This window comes from Balaenoptera acutorostrata, chromosome 10 (genome assembly GCF_949987535.1).
Source record: "Balaenoptera acutorostrata chromosome 10, mBalAcu1.1, whole genome shotgun sequence".
Taxonomy (NCBI): Eukaryota; Metazoa; Chordata; class Mammalia; order Artiodactyla; family Balaenopteridae; genus Balaenoptera; species Balaenoptera acutorostrata.
In genome coordinates, this window is record NC_080073.1 from 51,835,381 (window position 1) to 51,855,774 (window position 20,394).

General features: G+C 46.1%; 1 protein-coding gene across 1 annotated transcript; it reads left to right on the forward strand.

Annotated features, from left to right (window-relative positions):
- Positions 1 to 7,895: 7,895 nt before the first annotated feature.
- PABPN1L (PABPN1 like, cytoplasmic) lies at positions 7,896 to 8,690 on the forward strand. The gene is given in 1 exon segment (XM_057555665.1): positions 7,896 to 8,690. A coding segment is annotated over 1 exon segment (795 nt).
- The last annotated feature ends 11,704 nt before the right edge of the window (positions 8,691 to 20,394 follow it).

Sequence of the window (20,394 nt, forward strand, 5' to 3'; positions counted from 1 at the left end):
GGGTCTTATGTATGACTGCAGCTTTAGTTATGACCACCCCACATATATCTTCAGCTCAGACCCCTCCTCTGAACTCCAAACCTGTAAAACTGCCTGCTCAAGAGAAACCTTTGAATATCTCCAAGTTATCCTAAACTCATCATGTTCAAAGCCAAGTTCATGGTATCCCCCAACCCAGCAGAGAACACCCAGTCTAACTCCCCAGGCTTGTGCTGTAACAGTGTCCGGCCCTCTGTCTCTGCCCTCCAGCCTCCCTTGTCAGTCCTCTGTACCCCACATTCTCTCTCCCACCAGAAGTGGGGTCACAGCTGTCTAACTCCACCCCCTCCATCCTCCACCTCTGCCTAATTGACACTTACTTCCCACATCTCAGCCCACAGCAAAACCTTCCCTGCCCTCCTACCTGTCAAATTGCCCCATGGCATCATGTAACCCTTCTTTGTAGAACTACCTGCACTGCAATTTTACTTTTGCTTTGGTAATTACTTCTTAATGTTGGTGTCCCCATCTAATTACAAATTCCCTGAGAAAGGAATTGGGTCTATTTTTATCACCACCCATATCCCCAGCACCTTAGCACAATGCCTAGCACAGAACCGGCATTCAATAAACATTCGGTAAATAGATGAGTTAAATAATTAAAGTCCATGGAGTCTACAGTCTAGGAGAAAACAGATATGACACAAACATTCAAAATAATAATTATTTAATTCCAACTGTTGAAAGTGCTACTGAGAAAAGAATGATGTGCACTGCGAATTTATAACTGGAGAACCTGATCTACTTAGTCCAGATTAGTCAACGAAGATTTTCCCAAAAAAGCAACATGTGAGCTGAGACCTGAAAGATGACGACCAATTGTCCAGCTGAATGAAGGAACAGCATTTCAGGCAAAAGGATCAGCACGTGTGTAGTCTCGGGAGTGGGAAGAGCTGGGCAGATTCAAGTGACTGAAAGGAGGCCTTTGGAGCTGGAATGCCAAGAAGGAGAGGACAGGGACCAAATCACAAAGAATTATATAGGCCAGGGTAAGGGTTTGGGGCTGTGGTGGGTTGCAAAAGTGGCTACAGTTATTCCCCTACCAGGGTCTAGCCCCTTTGCAATGTGATTTTGCAGCTCCTCCCATCAAGAAGTGGAATCCACCTCCCCATCCCTTGAATCTGACCTGGACTTTTCTCTTGATTGAGCCAAAAGAATGCAGAGGAAGCGATATGCCAGTTCTGAGCCTGGGCCTCTAGATGCCTTGAGCCTCTACTCTCTCTTTCTCTTAGAACACTTCCCAGATGCTGAAGCATGAGAGATTATGTGGAACAAAGCCCAGCCACCCAAGCTGAGTCCCTCCTAGACCAGCCAGTTCCCAGCTGACCCTAGAATCAGGAGTCAGCCCAGACAAGCCCAGAAGAAACACCCCGGCGAGTCCAGACCAAGTTACCAATCATAAGCCATAAATGCCTGATAGTATCTATGTTTGGCATCATTTGTTAGGCAGCAAAACCTAACTGATATCACAGCTTATACTGAGATCCATGGGACGCCTTTGAAGGGATTTAACAGCTGAGTGACAGGGTGAGATGTGCCTTTGTAAGAACTACTCTGGCTGCTGTGTGAACATTGGGTGGAGAAGGGGAGGACTAACTCAGAGGCCAATTAGTGAGTGCTGCTGCCACCGAGGGGGAGGGGACGCCGCCCTGGCCTAGGAGGTGTCAGTGATGTGATGAGAAGTGGACGGGCAAGGGAGCGCTTTGAGAAGTGATAGCCACAGGACTTGGTGACTGATTCAGTGCTGTAGGTAATGAGAGGGGATGACGCCTCTGTTTCTGCTTGAGCAGCTGGGAGGACAATTGTATTAGTCAGGCTTCTCTAGAGAAACAGAATTCATAGAATGTGTATAGAGAGAGAGAGAGAGAGAGATTTATTTTAAGGAATTGGCTCATGCAATTATGGGGGCTGCAGTACAGGTCTGCAGTGTGGGTGGGTAGGCTTGGGACCCGGGAGAGCCAACGGTGCAGATAAAGCCCAAAGCAGTCTGCTGGAGAATTTTTTTTACTTAGGGAAGGGTCCGTCCTTTTGTTCTACTCAGGCCTTCAGCTGGTTGGATGGGGCCCACCCACATTACGGAGGGCAATCTGCTTTATTCTACCAATTAAAATGTTAATCTCATCCAAAAACACCCTTGGAGAAATATCCAGAATAACGATTGGCCAAATATCTGGGCACCCTGTGGCCCAGTCAAGTTGGTACATAAAATTAACCATCACACTGGTGCTGCCAGTTACTGAAATGGGGAGGCTGCAGGAGCAGGCTCGTGAGCTAAGGTGCCGAGCTCAGGAAGCATGAGGCTCAACGGACAGAGGCTACTGTGGCCGGGACCAAGGCAACCCAGGGAAGCCTGAGCAGTGAGGCTGGTTGCTTCCGCCCTTGCAGTCATTCCATCACTAGATCGTGATGTGACCCTAACAGCTGAGCAGCCATTGAAGAGACCACGGCAAAGCAGACGGCACAGCCCGCACCCCGGCAGATCCTGACAGTCTAGTTAGAGGAGAAAAGTGGAACTCAAGGACACTGGACCCCAGCTGGACTCATGGAAGGGATCCTGGGGCCGCCCTTCCAAAGCAGGCCCCCACTGCAGCCGTGGGCCCTGCAGCGGGCAGCCCGACTCCATGACCGCCCTGCCTCGTGGCCTGTGGGCCTGTGCGCTGCACACAAGGCCCTCCAGGGTCTGGGGCCTATCAGCCTGCCTCTCCAGACTCGCCTCCCCTCACTCTGCCCTTCCAGGAAAAGACACCCGGAAAAGCGCAGTGGTTAGGAGCACGGGCTTCGCTTTAAGGCTGCCTGGGAGCAAACCTTCACCCACTGGTAAAGGGCTTCAATCCCTTAACCATTCCCCAGCGTCCTCTTCTGTGAGGTGGGGATGAAACAGGACAGACTTGCATGTGTGGAGAATTAAGTGAAATAATGCTTAGCACAGTATCTGGCGCTTAGTGAGTATGCAGTGAGTGTTAACTACTATTGTTAGATTCTTGCTGTCATCACTATCATCACTATGGGCTTTAAGGTCCAACAAGCCTGATCCACTCCTTACTAACTACTAATTAATGATGAATCCTGGCTACGTCACTTAACCTCACCGTGCCCCAGGCCCCGAACTGTGAGATGGGACAATGGCTCTTCCTTCTCAGGGGTACTGTGAGGACTGAAAGAGACGGAGCATTGAAAACACTGAGAACCTTCCCCTCCCCGGTGCTTGGTAAGTGAGCAGTACTCTTTAACCCGGAGCAGCACGGGGTACGGTAGTTCTCAAAGTGCGCCCTGCTGCTTGGCTCCCTGTGGCTTTTCTGTTCGGACACCCCTGGCCATCGGCCAAGCATCATTCATCTCGTGAAGCCTGCTCAAGCCCCTACTCCCCTAGAAGCTTCCCGGATATCTGCCTCGGCCCAAGCATCTTCTCCTGGGTATACCTGCTGTCAAGGATACGCCTCTATCACTTCCCATGTCTCTTCACATCGAGGGCACCTGCTTACATGTCTGCTTACATGTCTGGACACTGCGGGACCTCCGGAGCCCAACACAGGGCCTGGTACACAGCAGAAGTTCTGTAAATGCTGGTAACACTGAACCAACTTGGCAAGAGAACATTCTGGATTCATAAGAGGTCTGCAGCTGCAGGTCCACAGCCCCTCAGACCTGTGGGTCTCTGGGAAAGGCAGGGAGACACTGAGACTTCAGGGAGGTAGCCTCTGTGCCATCTTCTCCCTACCACCCCACACTCTCTCTTTCCTCCAGCCTCCCCTGGAGCACCCCCCACCCCAAGAGAGCAAGAGGAAAGCCACAAAGAAGGGAGAGGAAATGCCTCAGGCCTTCTCTCCTGCTAAGAGGCCTGAGTTTGCAGGTTCCCTGCAGCCCCAGCCCAATCCTTAATGAGTTGGCAAGAAAAGATGCCTCGGCCCAGTTTGCTGGTCCTGCCAGAGTCAAAAAATGCTAACTGGCATCGCTCTGCTCCACAAGGTAGGAGGGTCACGCTGGGCCTGCCACGTTAGATGACACGCCAGCAGCCTGGGACTCGTGTGAACCTGGCTACACCTTGCTGCCACCTGCACTCCCGATAATTGGACAGGGCTCTCCAGCAGGCCCTGTCCCCAGGGCTAATGGCCTCACAGCCTGGCCCCGCCGACGGCTCTGTGCACTCTCCCCAGAATTGTCTGCAAAGCTCTTAGGGCTCCCCTCCACCATTAATTCAAAGCTCCTCATGTCCACACAGACCCTGGGAGGTGGGCCTGGAAGCTGCAGCCTTCACACCAGAAGCCACCCACCTGTCCTATTAACTGTCTCGTCAGAGCTACTGCACGCGGGAAGGAGCCGTGGGCTGGATGGCAGGGGGCAGAGAGATATTCGCTGTTTTCCTGAGAAACCTCACACAAAACGGGAACTGTTCATTCACTCATGTATTCTTTGGAAATTTACCAAGCGCCCACTATATGTGGGGTTCTGTGTTAGATGCTAGACTCCCAGTGGTGAGCAAAGCAAACACCATCCCTTTTCTCCCTGGTGGGGTCCGCATGCTGCTGCTGGGGCCAGATTTGAATCAAGGAATCACAAAAACAAAAGCTTGGTTCTACTCTGCGAAGCTGCTACGGACTTCAGAGTGACAGCCTGTGTCCTACACTACAGGACAAGGGACCCAGACTGAGTCGGGGGCTCGGGATTAATCATCTCCAGAGATGCTTAAAAGGCATGTAATGAAATTACATACATTCTTAGGATGATTTCATTCTTAATAAAAAGAGGAATTTTTTGAGAATTCCCTGGCAGTCCCGTGGTTAGGACTCCACGCTTCTGCTGACAAGGGCCCGTGTTCAATCCCTGGTCGGGGAACTAAGATCCCATAAGCCGCATGGCATGGGCACCCCCTGCCCACAAAAGAAGAGGAACTTTTTTACAGATTATCTTACAAACGTTTAGAAACAGTTAGTTCTCCCCAGGTTTCATCCTTTCTTTCTACAGTAATCAAACACCTGAATATTAGCTGGGTACTTAGCTACCTAGAATAAAATTACATTCTCCCAGCTAAGTGTGACTATGTAACTAAGTTCCACACAATGGGATATAAAGCAGAAATGGTCTGAGCAACTTCCTGGACGTATACTTACAGGGAAAGAGAATGTCCCTTTTATTCCCTTCTCTCCTTCCTGCTGCTGGAAAAGTGGTCATGACTCCTGGAGCTGGAGCAGCTGCCTCGGACCACAAGTGGAAAAGGAACATTGCAGATGACAGAACAACAACAGTTCATTCTAATTTAAACCGAATTTGGTACCTGCAGGTGGGGAGCCTCAGATAGCAAAGCATAAATGAGACGCTGTCCAAGTGGAGCCGCTGGGACAGCCGATGGCAAAGGTGCAGACGTGATATCTCATCATATCTAAGGTGCACATTTTTTGCCCATTTTAACATTTCTGAAATTGATTTGCATCTTATAATTGAGGGCACATTACAATCGCCACGGGCCATTTTTTACATTTTAACATTGTTGAGTAAGAGGTACCCAGCAATTACTAACATCTCACATAAAATATGGCATCACAAGCTGGTCATATGATGACTTGTTATTCCACACAGAGCTCTTGGTTAAACCATCACTCGTGGTACCTTGGAAGACGGACAACCTCCCAATGAAGGTAAAGCATTGGGGAAAATTCCAAATTTTGATGGACTTTAGCTGTCTTTTTCTTTCCTTCCACCCAACATTACAAGAGAGATTAACTCAGTCTAAAGCCAGCCAGTCACAAACACAGATGGAAGAGTACATAATTCTGCTAGGAGAGGTACTTTCTGTCTGTGGCTAGCAATGTAAGTTGACTGGAAGTCAGTACATTTATGGCCTTGAACAATAAAAGACAAGGAAGAAAGTTGCCCACAGGCAGAGCTGGGGATTTCAGAGGACAATAACTTTTTCCCAGAGAGCAGAAAGAGGTGGTCCAAATGTACTAACCAGTGAAATGTGTTCTACAGCCAGAAAAGGGAATATTTGCCATAGCCCAGTGTAATTTCTGCCATGGACCAATGTCTATCATATCTCCCATTTTCCCTTTCCAACATGGAGTTCCTGTTGTGATTAACCTGTGTCCACTGAGTTACTACATATTGGCCATGCTGTGATTAGATCATTTCCCTTTTAGTTTAAAGACCACCAGATCAAGGGAAGACTATCTTTTTGGGAGGATGGGTGGGAGGTGCTCTGAGGAAACAGCCTGCTTTCTGTTGCTCCTCAGGTATCTCCACCTAGTGAGTTTGTATGATTTGTGCTGTGACATTCAGAGCCAAACCTCTTCAATAAAGAGTTGAATATTTTATATATTTGTAAAAAGTTTAAAATTTTTAATTATTTTGGTTCCTAGCACATATCGTTCCCTCCATGACGCAATTAACCTCAATAATGAATTTTATTTTTTTAAAAACAAAACAACTCAACAAAATAAATTATGATTCTAAATTTGATCTTCTCATACTGTGGACTGAAAAAAACTTAATCTCTTATAAAATAAAGATAGGACCAGCTGACAATTTCTGAAAAACAAATCAAGGGAAGACTATCCTGATCTGATGGACAGGACTAAGCATCACCCACAGATCCTGGCTGTTCACCCAGAAGCTGACCCAAGTGGGACTCTTTTCCCATTATGGGGTGGGGATGTGCTACATAGGGAAAAGGTACACACACAGATACTCGGCTAGCCCAAAGAATTGGCTATACCGAAGGTTACTAATGATGGATGCTTACCTAATGTAATAGCTATATATCTGTATCTATTTTTTAAACCAGCCTTCCCAGTTTAATGGGAAAACACAAGAAGCACTCCCATTAAAGCCAGGAACAAAATAAGAACGTCCACCATCACCCTTATTATTTACAATGGTTCTGGAAATACTAATCAAAGCAATCAACAATAAGCAGAAATATAAAGTATAAAAAAATTTAAAAGTGAAGGCAAAGTTATTTGTAGCTGGTATGATTATCAACCAATAAAAGTCCAAGGCAATAAAAAAATTTTGTAGGCTGGATGGATACAAAATTAATATAAAGAATTTAATAGCCAGTTAAGAGTTATCAAGGAAGAAAATATCTCATTTATAGTAACCAAGAAGGATAAAATATACAGAAGTAACCTAAGATGTGCAAAATCGATGTGAAGAGAATTTAAATTACCCCTGAGGGATGTACCCCAAAAAACGACTCGCGGTAATGGGAAGACGTGCCATATTCTTAAATAGGAAATACCCCACGTGCGAAAAACAAAACAAACAAAACACCCAAGCAAACTTTTTTAAGAAAAGTCTCCTTTTAAAAGCAATGTGCAGGGGCTTCCGTGGTGGCCTTTTCCATTATTCATGATGCAATCCCTTTTTGCCTGCAAAGAACAGCAAATGCCTCTTGCTTCCAATGACTTGTAAGTCAAAACTATTCTGTGCGGCTTCCCTGGTGGTGCAGTGGTTAAGAATCCGCCTGCCAATGCAGGGAACAAGGGTTCGAGCCCTGGTCCAGGAAGATCCCACATGCCGCAGAGCAACTAAGCCCCTGCGACACAACTACTGAGCCTGCGCTCCAGAGCCCACGAGCCGTAACTACTGAAGCCTGCATGCCTAGATCCCGTGCTCCGCAACAAAAGAAGCCACCGCAAGGAGAAGCCCGCGCACCGCAACAAAGAGTAGCCCCAGCGGCAGCTCGCGGCAGCTCGCGGCAACCCAAGCACAGCAACGAAGACCCAACGCAGCCAAAAATAAATAAATAAAATAAATAAATTTTTTTAAAACTTTAAAAATTAAAAAATAAATAAAAGCAATGTGAGGGCGTGGAGGCGAGCACTGAGGCCTGGACTATCTCCCCTCCTGCCCCGGCCGCCATGTGGCCCTTCCTCAGCCGCGCTCGCTTCCCGCACACCACCGAGGCCTGACCCCGGAGGGCTTCCAGACCCCGAGGCCCAGGGCGGGGGGCCTGGTGCCGGGCCGGGAAGACCCCTCTGGGCCCCAGGGCTGGAGACAGGGAGGAGGAGGAGACAGGGGAAGCGGGGAAAGAAGACGAGGATGACGCGGGCTTCCTGCCGTCTCTCTTGGAGAGGGAGGACCTGGCCGAGTGCACGGTACCGGACCGGGAGCTGGAGGCCATGAAACTGGAGCTGTGGGCCATGGAGCAGGCCCAGGGCCCAGAGGGGGAAGAGGAAGACGCCGGGGCCCTGCTGGACGGGCAGCTGCTGAGCCCCGAGCCAGACACCCTCATGGAGACGGTGGAGGCTGACCACAGACCCATCTACACGGGCAATGTGGGCTACGGGGGCTCGGCCCAGGAGCTGAAGGCCTGTTTCAACCACTGCGGGGAGATACCCCAGGTGGCCATCCTGTGCAACAAGCTCTCCCGACACCCCAAGGGCTATGCCTGCATAGAGTTTGCCACCAAGAGCTCGGCCCAAGCCGCCGTGGAGCTGAACAAGAGCGTCTTTTGAGGCCGGGTCACCAAGGTGCTGCCCAAAAGAAACAACTTACCAGGGACCAGCTCCACGGACCGCGGGGGCCTTCAGGGACACCCAGGCGCCAGGGGGGGACCCTCCGCCCACAGCAGCCTCCAGGGTAGGGCCCGTGTCGGACCACGAGGGCGGAACCTGGGGCGTGGCAGATTCTCCCCGTGGTATTCACCGTACTGAAGGGAGGACCCGATTTTGAGAGTGAGGCTGCAGCTGGGTCGAGTGTAAACACCTGTGCTCCTCGTAGGCCCATTTACTCTGCGCAGAATCACTGCCCCGCCCCCTTCGCTCGGCGCGAGGACGGCTCAGAACGCACGGCGGAAGCTCCCGGTCACGAAACAGCGCACGGGGTGGGCCTGGCACCGGGGCTAGTGGGGGCTTTGGAGGGCACCGGGCAAAGCTGCGGCTAGGTGAGGCCCAGGCGGCGCTGGGTATGCTCCCGGTCGACCAACGCCTTTTATAGAAAAGTAGAATCGTGTGTCTTAATGGTTATTTTTTTAAAACAAGCAATGTGAAAATGGATTTCCATTTCCAGACCCACAGACACAGAAAATGAACTTATGGTTACCAAAGGGGAAAGGGGGGGAGGGATAAATTAGGTGCTTGGGATTAACATACACTACTATATATAAAATAGATAACCAACAAGGACCTGCTGTATAGCACTGGGAACTATACCCAATATTTTGTAATAACCTATAATGGAAAAGAATCTGAAAAAGTATATATATGTGTGTGTGTATGTATATATGTCTGTGTAACTGAATCACTGTGCTGTACACCTGAAACTAACACAACACTAAATCAACGATACTTCAATAAAAAAAATAAAAGCAATGTGAGAGGACTGCCAGATATTAAGATATATTACAATACTACAGTAATTAAGTTAATATGGTGCTGTCACATGAAAGGACAGATAGATGAAAGGAACAGAACTTAAAGCCCCCAAAGATATCCATCAATAAATGTGTGTATAAATAGATAAACATTTAACATATGATAAAGATGATATTTTGAATCAGTAAGAAAAAGATTTTTTTCAACAAAATAAAATAATGTTAGGAAAACTAAATAGCCAGATAGCAAGGCTGCCACACATTGCAAATATTTTTTCCTAATTTGTTGTTGGTCTTTTTACTTTGTATGTGGTGTTTTTTTGCAGTGCAGGTGTTTTTTATTTCTAATTTGCTTTATGTAGTCAAATACATCAATCTCTTTTACTATGACTTCTGGGAAAGTCTTGCCCATTTTGAGATTAAAACTATTTTCATATTTTCTACTAATACTTTATGACCTTATTTTTTTAATACTTAAATATTTGCTCCATCTAGATCTTATCCTAATGGACGATGTGACGTGAGGCCAAGTTTATTTCTCCTAGTGTGATTTCTCAGAGAACCAAGGTGTGTTCAGAAAAGAAAAGTGATTCTTCCTCTGCTTCTAGGACAAGAACCTGCTTCTAACTGCAGAGAATCAAACAGCGTGCACTGGTCAAAGCCACCTCTTCAGCTCTAATCCTGAGAATATTCACAATAAAACCAGTGGCTGCACTGCCTCCAAGATAAAGGTCAAAGGCAGGCTGAAAGCACTTCGACCTTGCCCTGCTTTTCAGTGCAATCTCCCTCTGGCTGGCTCCCTGCCCCAGAGCACCCTCATTCATTATCTGGATGAAATGCCTTGTGCATACTGGGGTTCACTCTTCACCACATTCTTTGTCTGGCTAACTCAATTTTCAAATCTAAAGTCAGTCATTACAGGGAATTCCCTGGCGGTCGGCGCTTCTGCTGCAGGGGGCACGGGTTCAATCCCTGGTTGGGGAACTAAGATCCCACAAGCTTTGCGGCGTGGCCAATAAATAAAATGTAAAAAAAAAAGTCAGTCATTACCTACCCCTGAGCTGCCTTGCCTTACATAAAACACACACACACACACACACACACACACATATTCCCCACCCACATCTCTCCCTCTGGGCCACAGGCACATGCCCCAGACCCCTCCACACACATCACTACCAAAGCAGAAGCCACATTCCACATTGTGCTGTCCACTACTGTGTATCTTCCCTGCTGGACTCCAGACAAATGTGCCCCCTGCTTCTGCCCTCCCCCCACCTAGTGCAGAGGGACGCTGAATGAATGACTCCAAAATGAGTGAAGATTCCCACCCTGCTCCCTTAGTACGTATTTTTCTAATGCCGAGAATGGTAAAATCATCAGGAAGAATGTGATGTTCACAGCAGTGATATATGTAATGTCCAGAGTAATGCACACTATAAATGCTTCATTTCTAACAGAGTGATACTCAGTCCGCCATTCTGGTATACAACAGCATGGTAGTTTTTGCAAAAATGGCCCAAATTATGCTCTTCCCTGTATCCATACCTGTTTTCAGTGTGATTTTACAGCATCTTCCATACAGAGGTGGAGTCCTTGAGGCTGACCTTGGAACTTGCTTTAGCCAATTAAGCGTGGCAGAAGCCACACTGTTCCCATTCCAAGCCCAGACCTCAGGAGTCCTTGCATGTTTTTTGCTTTTCTTGGAACTCCATCCAGCCATGTGAAAAGTTCTATCTAGCCTTCTGGAAGATGAAATACGTACGGTCAAGTCATCTCCATCACACCAGGTGACCCTGCAGCACCCAGTAGCAGACTGTCTAACTGACCAGCAGCAAACCACAGGCATACAACTAACCCTAGTCAGGACGAGTAGAATCACCCAAACCCCAGCACAAATTGCTGACCCACAAAATCATGAGCTAAGCATACTGCTTTTTTTTTTAAGTCACTAAGTTTTGGAATGGCTTACTATAGCAAAAGGTAATTTACAACTGGTTATTGAATTGTTGCAGTCCTTCCATATCAGTTAGTAAATATCCACTACCAAATTCGCCACCACCAACAAATGGACCCCTGACCACTCTACACCCAGCAACAAGAGCTAATGCCAGGTCCAGCAGGGGCCTTCAGTACATGCTCTGTTTCTATAGCCTGGTCTCTTCTGACTAATCGATGTTAATGAGGTATCAGTTGTTAAATATTTTTCAAATAACCTCTGATCAAAGGGGAATGACTAAGTGAGCTATAGCATATCAGAATATTACATTGTCACTAAAAATAACCATATGAACTGTCAGTCCATAAAACCCTGTCTATAAAATACTGTTAAATGGAAAAGAACAGATCACTACCAATTGGTATGCACCCACTGTCATAACATCAAATGTCTATGTACACAATGACAAAAATGAGAATTGAAATTATAGTGCCAAGAGCTTGGTGTTTTTGTTCTCTGTAATTATTTTATTCTAGTGCATAATAAGACAAAACAACTCTAATCTTTCTAAGTAGAATGCATTTGGAAACTTGTCTTCTTGGAATTGAATTTTCTCAGAGCAAAGTCCTGACATTGAGTAGAATGCATTAAGAAAAAACTATTTCGTTTCCTATAGGCAATATATCCTAAATGTCTACTTAGATTTCTAACTTACTTTTAAAAGCTAAAAAGTCACAAAATGAAAACAAGGTCAATGTGTTCTAGAATAGATCTTGCTTATTTAAGCAAATACTAATTCACGTGTGGATAACTTTGCTCCATCAGCTTCTCTCCCCCATCCCAACATGGACAACAGCCCTGTTTTTACCAAATCAGCCCTCAAAATTCTTGTGATACAAAATCTAGAGGATGAGTATACCAGACATTGGCAACTTCTTACCCAATATCTCTTCTTCCCGTCTTTATTAACAGGACCCTGATTTTTTTTCCCAGGGTTGCAAGGTGACAGTTATACTTACTTCCCCAGGATCCCTTGCAGCTAGTGATGGCCATGTGATCATTTCTGGCCAGTGGGATGTAAGTATCAATCTACTGGATGAGGCTTCAGGGAAAGTAATTGTTTTCCCAATATAAAGAAACCATTCAGATAAAGAGACAAAGAAGATGTGGTACATATATACAATGGAATACTACTCAGCCATCAAAAAGAATGAAGTAATGTCATCTGCAGCAACATGGATGGACCTAGAAATTACCATGCTAAGTGAAGTAAGTCAGACAGAGAAAGACAGATATCATATGATAACACAGGTAGAATCTGAAGTATGACACAATGAACTTATTTACAAAACAGAAACGGACTCACTGACATAGAAAACAAGCTTACTGTTACCAAATGGGAAAGGGGGTGGGGGAGGGATAAAATAGGAGTTTGGAACTAGCTACTATATATAAACTACTATATATAAAATACATAAACAACAAGGTCCTACTGTATAGCACAGGGAACTTTATTCAATAGCCTGTAATAAACCATATTGGAAAAGAATATATACATTCATATATATATTCATATATATATATGAATAACTTTACTGTACACCAGAAACTAATGCAACATTGTCACCAACTATACTTCAATAAAAAAAAATTTTTTTTTAAATAAAGAAACTATTCATCAGGCACATGTCTTCTGCCTTTGTCCATTTCCCCTCTTCTGGCCTGGAATGTAAACACGATGCCTACAGACGCAGCAGCCATCTGTGAGAATGAAGAAAGCTACACAGCATAAATGGCAGAGCAGAAAAGCAGAAGGACCTGCTGGACCAGCTGTGGAGCACCTTGCTATGGACTTTTCTGGGGGGAGAAAAAGAAACCTCTTACTTGTTTTAGCAACCATAGTGAGGTTTCTGTAACATGTAACCAGACACAACCCTGACTGATATAAAGGTGGGATGGGCACTGAGAAAAAGGAGGATGGGACAGAGGGTATGGACAGAGAGGCCAGGCCAATCCATTTATGAAAGAAGTAGACGAGAGGAAGGAAGGAGCAAGAGAAGATCCGGCCCCAGTCTGTGGTTAGGGAGCCGTGTGGGTGTTGGCACAGAGGCCACCTGGAGAAGCTGAGGGGGAGAGGAGGAAAGGGCTTTGAAAGTGTTACTAGAGCTCAGGAATCACATCCCCTTAAAGGTCTTCAACAGAGTCCTGTAACAATGGAATTCCTTCTCAATTGCCTCTGGCTGCTTCATTTTATTTTTGTGAATTGGGGAGGGGTGGCGGGGGGTGGGGGGGTGTCTCTGCAGTGACCCAGCCATGTGGAGCCCCAGGATTTACTAGGGTTATGTAAGCATCAATTCAGGGAAGTTTTGAAAGAGCAGAGACAAGGCAGCTGGAGATGTGAGGTCAAGTCCTCATCCTTTCATGATTTGCTGTGGAATCTCAAGCCAGTACATTTCCAAGTGTGGCTTCAGATCCCCCTTTGTGAAAGAGGGGAGCAGATCAAACGTGCCAGAGGAAGCCTTCCAGCTCGGTTCCTATAGTAGTCCAAGCGTTACTGCAAGAGAAGCATATCTGGACTCCTAGAAGGATATCCCTCCTTTGGGTAGCCTTCCTTTTTGGCTTTGATGGCAATACATGGTGTGAAGAAAAGAAGCACATGCAGCAAAAATGAAGGCCATCCCAAGTCAATAAACATCTGTTGACCAGCTGCTCTGAATTGAGCACTCCGATGAAGATGGCTAAAGGATACAGTCTAAGCTCCGTAGCCAGGGGCAAAGCCCTCCCCACCCGGCCCCCTCTAATCCGGGGCCTTTCTCCCCCTGTCCCCCACACACATCCTCCCTTCTGGCACTCAAGCTGCTCACAGCATCCTCAGCCTCTTGCGATACTCCACGCCTCCCTCAATCTCCTCCAGCTATACCCTCTCTCCACAGGAGATGCCTTCCCTTTTTGACCTGGAAAAATCTTACTCATCCTTCAGTGCCCAGACCAAGCATTTTGAGAAAAATAAAAGCAGCTAGTCATTGGCCCAGGTGCTACCAGCTAGGCTGTGATGTTCCCCTGATGAAATTGACAATATCATAGACTATCAACACCAGTCGAGAACTCCAACAAGACACAAATGATACCACTCGGGAATCATACCTGAATAGAAATTGAAAACAAAGACACTGTGCAACAAGGAGAAGGACCACACCTCCCCCCCTGAGGCTGACGTGAGCTGCCATGGCTTCTTTTCCAAGGACATCTCCATCCCCACTCCATTCATCCCACCTCCTAGACTAAAGGTATTAAGATGCCCAGTCACCAAATTGCCCCTCTTTCTAACAAGACTGACCCAGAAGAGACCCCACTTCCTTGTACTCGAGTCAGCAAACAGAAGCCCAAACCTCTATGAAGCCCCTCCGAACCACTCTTACCCAGACACTCCATGGTTCCGTGGGGTGCATGTTCTCTTTTCATGTAGCAGGTTACAAACCCAAGTTCAACTACATGTGTATTCCTGGTGCCCTTGGCAGGTGGTCAGTGACAATCTCTTCCTCTCTGACCTGCTCCAATCCAGCAGAGCAAAGCTCCTCTCCCACGGACATCTACATCCGCTGTGCACACCTCTAGCTGCTGGAACACTCTGCTGTAACATCTCTCCTCAGTTCCACTCTCTCACTACCTCTCTCCCCAAAGCCTGTTCATCCCCTCATGACAGGGTTCACCTCTTCCTCTGCACTGAGCAGGTCCCTCGGGTGTCTGTGGAACAAATGTCCCAAGACCCCACACCACAAATCAGCATGGCTAGGCCCCCGAGAGTCTCAACCCCAAGCACCAAAATGTTCATAACTCTTCCCCCTTCGCGGACCACATATCACGTGGAACCACAGGAAGGGAATATTAGAAAGTCTGTCTTCATCAGCACTTCCCATACCGCATCTCATTTTTGCTGTGTGCGCTGTTCTTAAATTTGCAAATTTGCCATCACTGCTGATCTCCCATCGAGGCCACCTCTGTGACTTGAACCTCCCCTGACAGTGCGATGCCACGTTATTGCAGAGGATTGCAACGGCAGGCAAATAACAGGAACATAAGTTAATGAGTTGAGAGCACCAAGCTCCTTCACCAGAGGGAAGAAAGGAAGAGTCCTGAGGTTTAAATGATGTCCATAAAACATCTGCAAAGAGGAGTCAGAGGGGCTGCTGGCAGCCTAGCAAACAGCAATTCTAGGAAGCAGCCTTTTAGAGATCAGTATGTCCTGAAGTGTACCTTTCTATTTCTTTTTCAGTTAAAACACATCGACGTGGAGGCCAGGTGCATTTGTCCTGGCTCTGTCACAACAGGACACCACCAGGAACAGCGGCAGCAGCCCATCTTCAAAGGCTCTCTGCAAGAAACTGCATCTGCTTTCACCAAGGAAAATGTGATTTTGCTCAGCCTTATGGAATGTGGAACAAATACTTTTTTAAAAAAATGACAGGTTTGGTTGGGGTTTTTCTCCCTCTCCAAAATGGTTCCCTAGATGACATGGGTAGTGCAAACACCACTCACTCACCAAAGCTTAAAATAAAAACTTCTTAAGTCAGACAGAGAGAGACAAATATATGATATCGCTTATATGTGGGACCTAAAAAAAATGATACAAATGAACTTATATACAAAACAGAAAGAGACTCACAGGTATAGAAAACAAACTATGGTTACCAAAGAGGAAAGGGAGTGGGGGAGGGATAAATTAGGAGGTTAGGATTAACAGATACACACTACTATATATAAAATAGATAATCAACAAGGACCTACTGTACAGCACCGGGAACTCTACTCAAGATCTTGTAATAACCTATAATGGAAAAGAATCTGAAAAAGAATATGTATATATACGTATAACTGAATCACTTTGCTGTACACCTGAAACTAACGCAACATTGTAAATCAACTCTACTCCAATACATTTTTTTTAAAAAAGAAAATTTCTTGTCTGCTCCCATTTCCCCACTCACTCCTGCAGTATCAGCCCCCATACTCCAGTACCTCATCAGAAAGGAAATAGGGTCACAGACACACACTGGAGAGAAGGGGCCCAGGATGACTCTCTGAAAAAGAAGAGAGTTTTTCTTGTTGTCTCTCTTGCTGTTGTTGAGGGGAAGTTGAAATATAACAAAATGGCCTCTTCTTTTTTTTTTCAACAGAAATTAATTCTGCAGCCACAGGAAGGGTTGTAAACCAGATGCCACCTCTCAATAGTTTAAGAAACATGTGACCTGGAGAATCATCTCAGTTTTGTCACCCGTAAAGCTGGGTTCTTTTATCTGACCCCAACATCAAAGGGATGTTATAAGAAACATTGGTACAATATCTTTAAAGTGCTTGTGATTTCTCAGAGGAAAAAAAAAAATTGAATATAAGGTGAGACTGTAAAATAAAGCGTAGGCCTGTCCAAAAGTGAATGAAACAAGTTCTTAGACCACATGCCACACTGGCCTTGCTGCTCAGAATGCCAGCCTGGCCACAGCTGGGGGAACACCTGGGCTCCTGGGGAGCACTGCCCAGCGTCCTGCCGAGCTCTGCACCTGAACTGCACTGGAATCGGAGACAAACCTGGTTCCTGAACACGGGTCTGCTTTGTAGTCACAGCATGGAGGGCCTCCAGGGAGTCAGAGGGGAGGGTCCGTCCTCCTACCTCACCACTGAGTCCTCCTGGTGCCTGAGCACCACTGCTGCTGACTCATCGCTTCACCGTCAACACCAGCTACTCATCATCATTCCCCCCCTAGACTACCAGCGAAGACCCAGCATCACTCCACCCACACCCCTCATCACCCACCATCACCTCCCCACCAGCACATGCTGGTTCGCAAACTAACCCTACACACGGAGGGCGGAGAAAGATCAAGGATAGAGGCAGCCACTCCAGATGGGGAGGCGGCAGGTGTGACAAGCCAGGGAACTTGCGCACGAGGCTGGTCTTGGGCACCACAAGTCAAGGGGATCTCCCGCCCGCCTGCCAGAATCTTACAAGTTTATACAGAGGCCTTAACTGGGTTCAGTCACATATACTGTCCAGATGGTTCCAACACCTTACTCTCTCAAGGCTGTGTCCTTGAAACCTGCTCCACTGGGGGACGGCGAGCGGAAGGTACATTCCAAGGACAGGGGAGGTAGGGGAGGGGGTGCAGCTCTCATGTCAACCTCGGAGGAAACAGGGTCCAGGGACCTGAGACCACTGGTCCAGACTGTCTAGTAGATTCACACAAACCTTTACATTTGTCATCAGAGAACATTTAACAAGTTGCCTAGGGCAATAATAATAATAATAGCTCATAATTTTGAGTGCTTACTATGTGTCACAGACCATTCTGAGAGCTTTTCATGCATTAGCTCATAATAACTTCAGGCAGAAAGTGCCATTACTGCGCCTATTTTGGATCTGGGGAAGCACGGAGGCGAAGTCATTTGCTTCAAGTCCTGCAGCTAATAAAGTGTCAGACCCCCAGCCCCAGAGCCCACGCCTTTGACCACTTTGTCACACTGTCATCTCACAAAATAAATCTAGGGCACGTTAGTGAAGAGCATTTGTTAAGTTCCCCGGGTTATTGGGGTACCCGTGCCAGAAAGCCAAGCAGAAGTTGCAGCCGCTCACACTCTGGGCTACTGGTATTTGCATGCCCCAAGTACACCACACGCTCAAGGACAAAGCTACGATCCTCAATGATAACAGCCAAGCATGGTGCTAACCGGGTACACACTTGGTTTTCTTTATTCTCACAATAATCTCGTGAGGTAGGCGATATTGTTCCCACTTTATACAAGAGGAAACTGAGGCTCAGAGCAGATCAACAACTTGCCTGATGGGCATGCAATAGACACACCTGAAAAGATCCTGTTCAGAGTGGTCACCTGGCCCCAACCTGTGCTGAGTTCTATAAGGAGCTAGAAGCCACAGCCTTTGGGTCCAGTCTGTGCTGTGGCCTCAGAACCCAGGACGGAGCCTGAAAGGTCAGCTCCTGTAGATGAAGGCATGCATGCTTGCAGGAAGGAATGAATGACTGAATGAAACAGTTTTGCTCATAACTAAAATAAGAGCCAAATATACCTGGAGAAAACCATAGTTAGAAAAGACACACGCACCCCCAATGTTCATTGCAGCACTATTTACAATAGCTAGGACATGGAATCAACCTAAATGTCCATCGACAGATGAATGGATAAAGAAGATGTGGTACATATATACAATGGAATAAAAAAAGAATGAAATAACGCCACTTGCAGCAACATGGATGGACCCAGAGATTGTCATACTGAGTGAAGTAAGTCAGATAGAGAAGGACAAATATCTTATGATATCGCTTATACGTGGAATCTAAAAAAACGGTACAAATGAACTTATTTACAAAACAGAAATAGAGTTACAGATGTAGAAAGCAATCATGATTACTTGGGGGGAAACAGAGGAGAGATAAATTGGGAGATTGGGATTGATATGTACACACTACTATATATTAAATAACTAATAAAGACCTACTGTACAGCACAAGGAACTCTACTCAATACTCTGTAACCTATATGGGGAAAAAAGTCTAAAAAAAGGGGCTATATGTATATACATAACTGACTCACTTTGCTGTACAGCAGAAAGTAACACAACACTGTAAATCAACTATACTCCAATAAAAAAATTTTTTAAAAAAGAAAAAGAAATGAAAAATTCCAGCTTATATTGAACCAAAAAGTACAGAGTACCCATATCCTAGAGAGTATTTAATGTTGTGATATTAAATAAAGCTAGTATTTTATAATTTAAAAAATAAGATAAGAGCCAACAATCCTTAAAGGTCAGAAGAGCAGGAAGTGTAACAAAGGTTAATTTTAGAGTCACTGCGGGAGGTGGGAACAGAGAACCACCCCGCCCACCAAGTCATTTTCCTCCAGGCCGACCTACTTCGGGGTGAGTGAGGGTTTGCAGAGCTGTTGCTCTGTTCCAGGCTGACTTGTGAAAGTGGCTGCTGCCCTTTGCAATTAGACACTCTCAGACTTCCATTCTGAGCCCTTAAATATATACAGTGACCTATGCGCTCATGTGGCCAAAGAAGGAGGAACATGTGAAATTGTTCCCATTAAAATCAGCCCTGGGGCAACCACCGCGTCACCAAGGGGCAGGCCTGGCTGGGTCCTCGGTTTGTAGTATAGGATCGCGGTCTCTCTGCGCCTGTAAAGTTCCGGTTTTATAAAGGCCCTCTCTCCTACCGCATCTCCCGCCTCTGCCCCTTCCCCTCCCCCACACAAGTGCAGCCACTTCCAGCAGCCGCTGACTTAATGAAAACCCTTCAGCTTTGTTTCTACCCTAACAGCGGATCTGTTCCTACCAGAATAACAAACCAAGTATGCTCTCTGCTTCACAAGTTTGGGTGTTTTTTGTTTGTTTGTTTTTTGTTTTTCTTTGGGCGGGGGTGGGGGGGGGAGACAGCAAATGAGGTGTGGGCACTAAACTAGTTCTCATCTGGTGCCTGGGAGACTCACTTTTTCGCATCACGTCTTCCTGGACTCACAATAAAGGTTGCTTCATCTCTTGGCGGGGTATCAGCTTCAGAGCCTCATCACAGGACCCCAATTACGTTGTTAACAGTAAAGAAGAAAGCTTGAACCAATTTTAGAACAAGAGTTAAGAGGAATAAAAATCCCCGCTGTGATCTTTTAAAGCATTAGTTGGGAAATAGTTCCCTCCTGTGGTGTAAGTGGAAATTGCCGCTCTTACCCATCGGAAAGTTTTCCAATGTCTAGAGGTTAATAAATTTTGTGTGCTGCTATGAACCATACGGGCAGTCAGGTAAAGCCTATGGACCTCTTCCCAAATGCATAAAGTAAAATACATAAAATTACAAAGGAAACCAATTACATTTAGATTTATTTATCCAATTATTAAACAAGTGGGGTCTATACTAATATATGTGCTTTTTTGACAGTAAATAACAAGACCTAGTGGCAGGTCTATTTACCATAAATGCAAAGTAGTGATAAGTATAAATGATGTTTTGAGACATCAGTGGCAACTGTAATGTGATATACAAATAGCTAGGATTTCGAGACGGGACAAAATCACAGGTTCTAGTAGTACCGCAAAGGT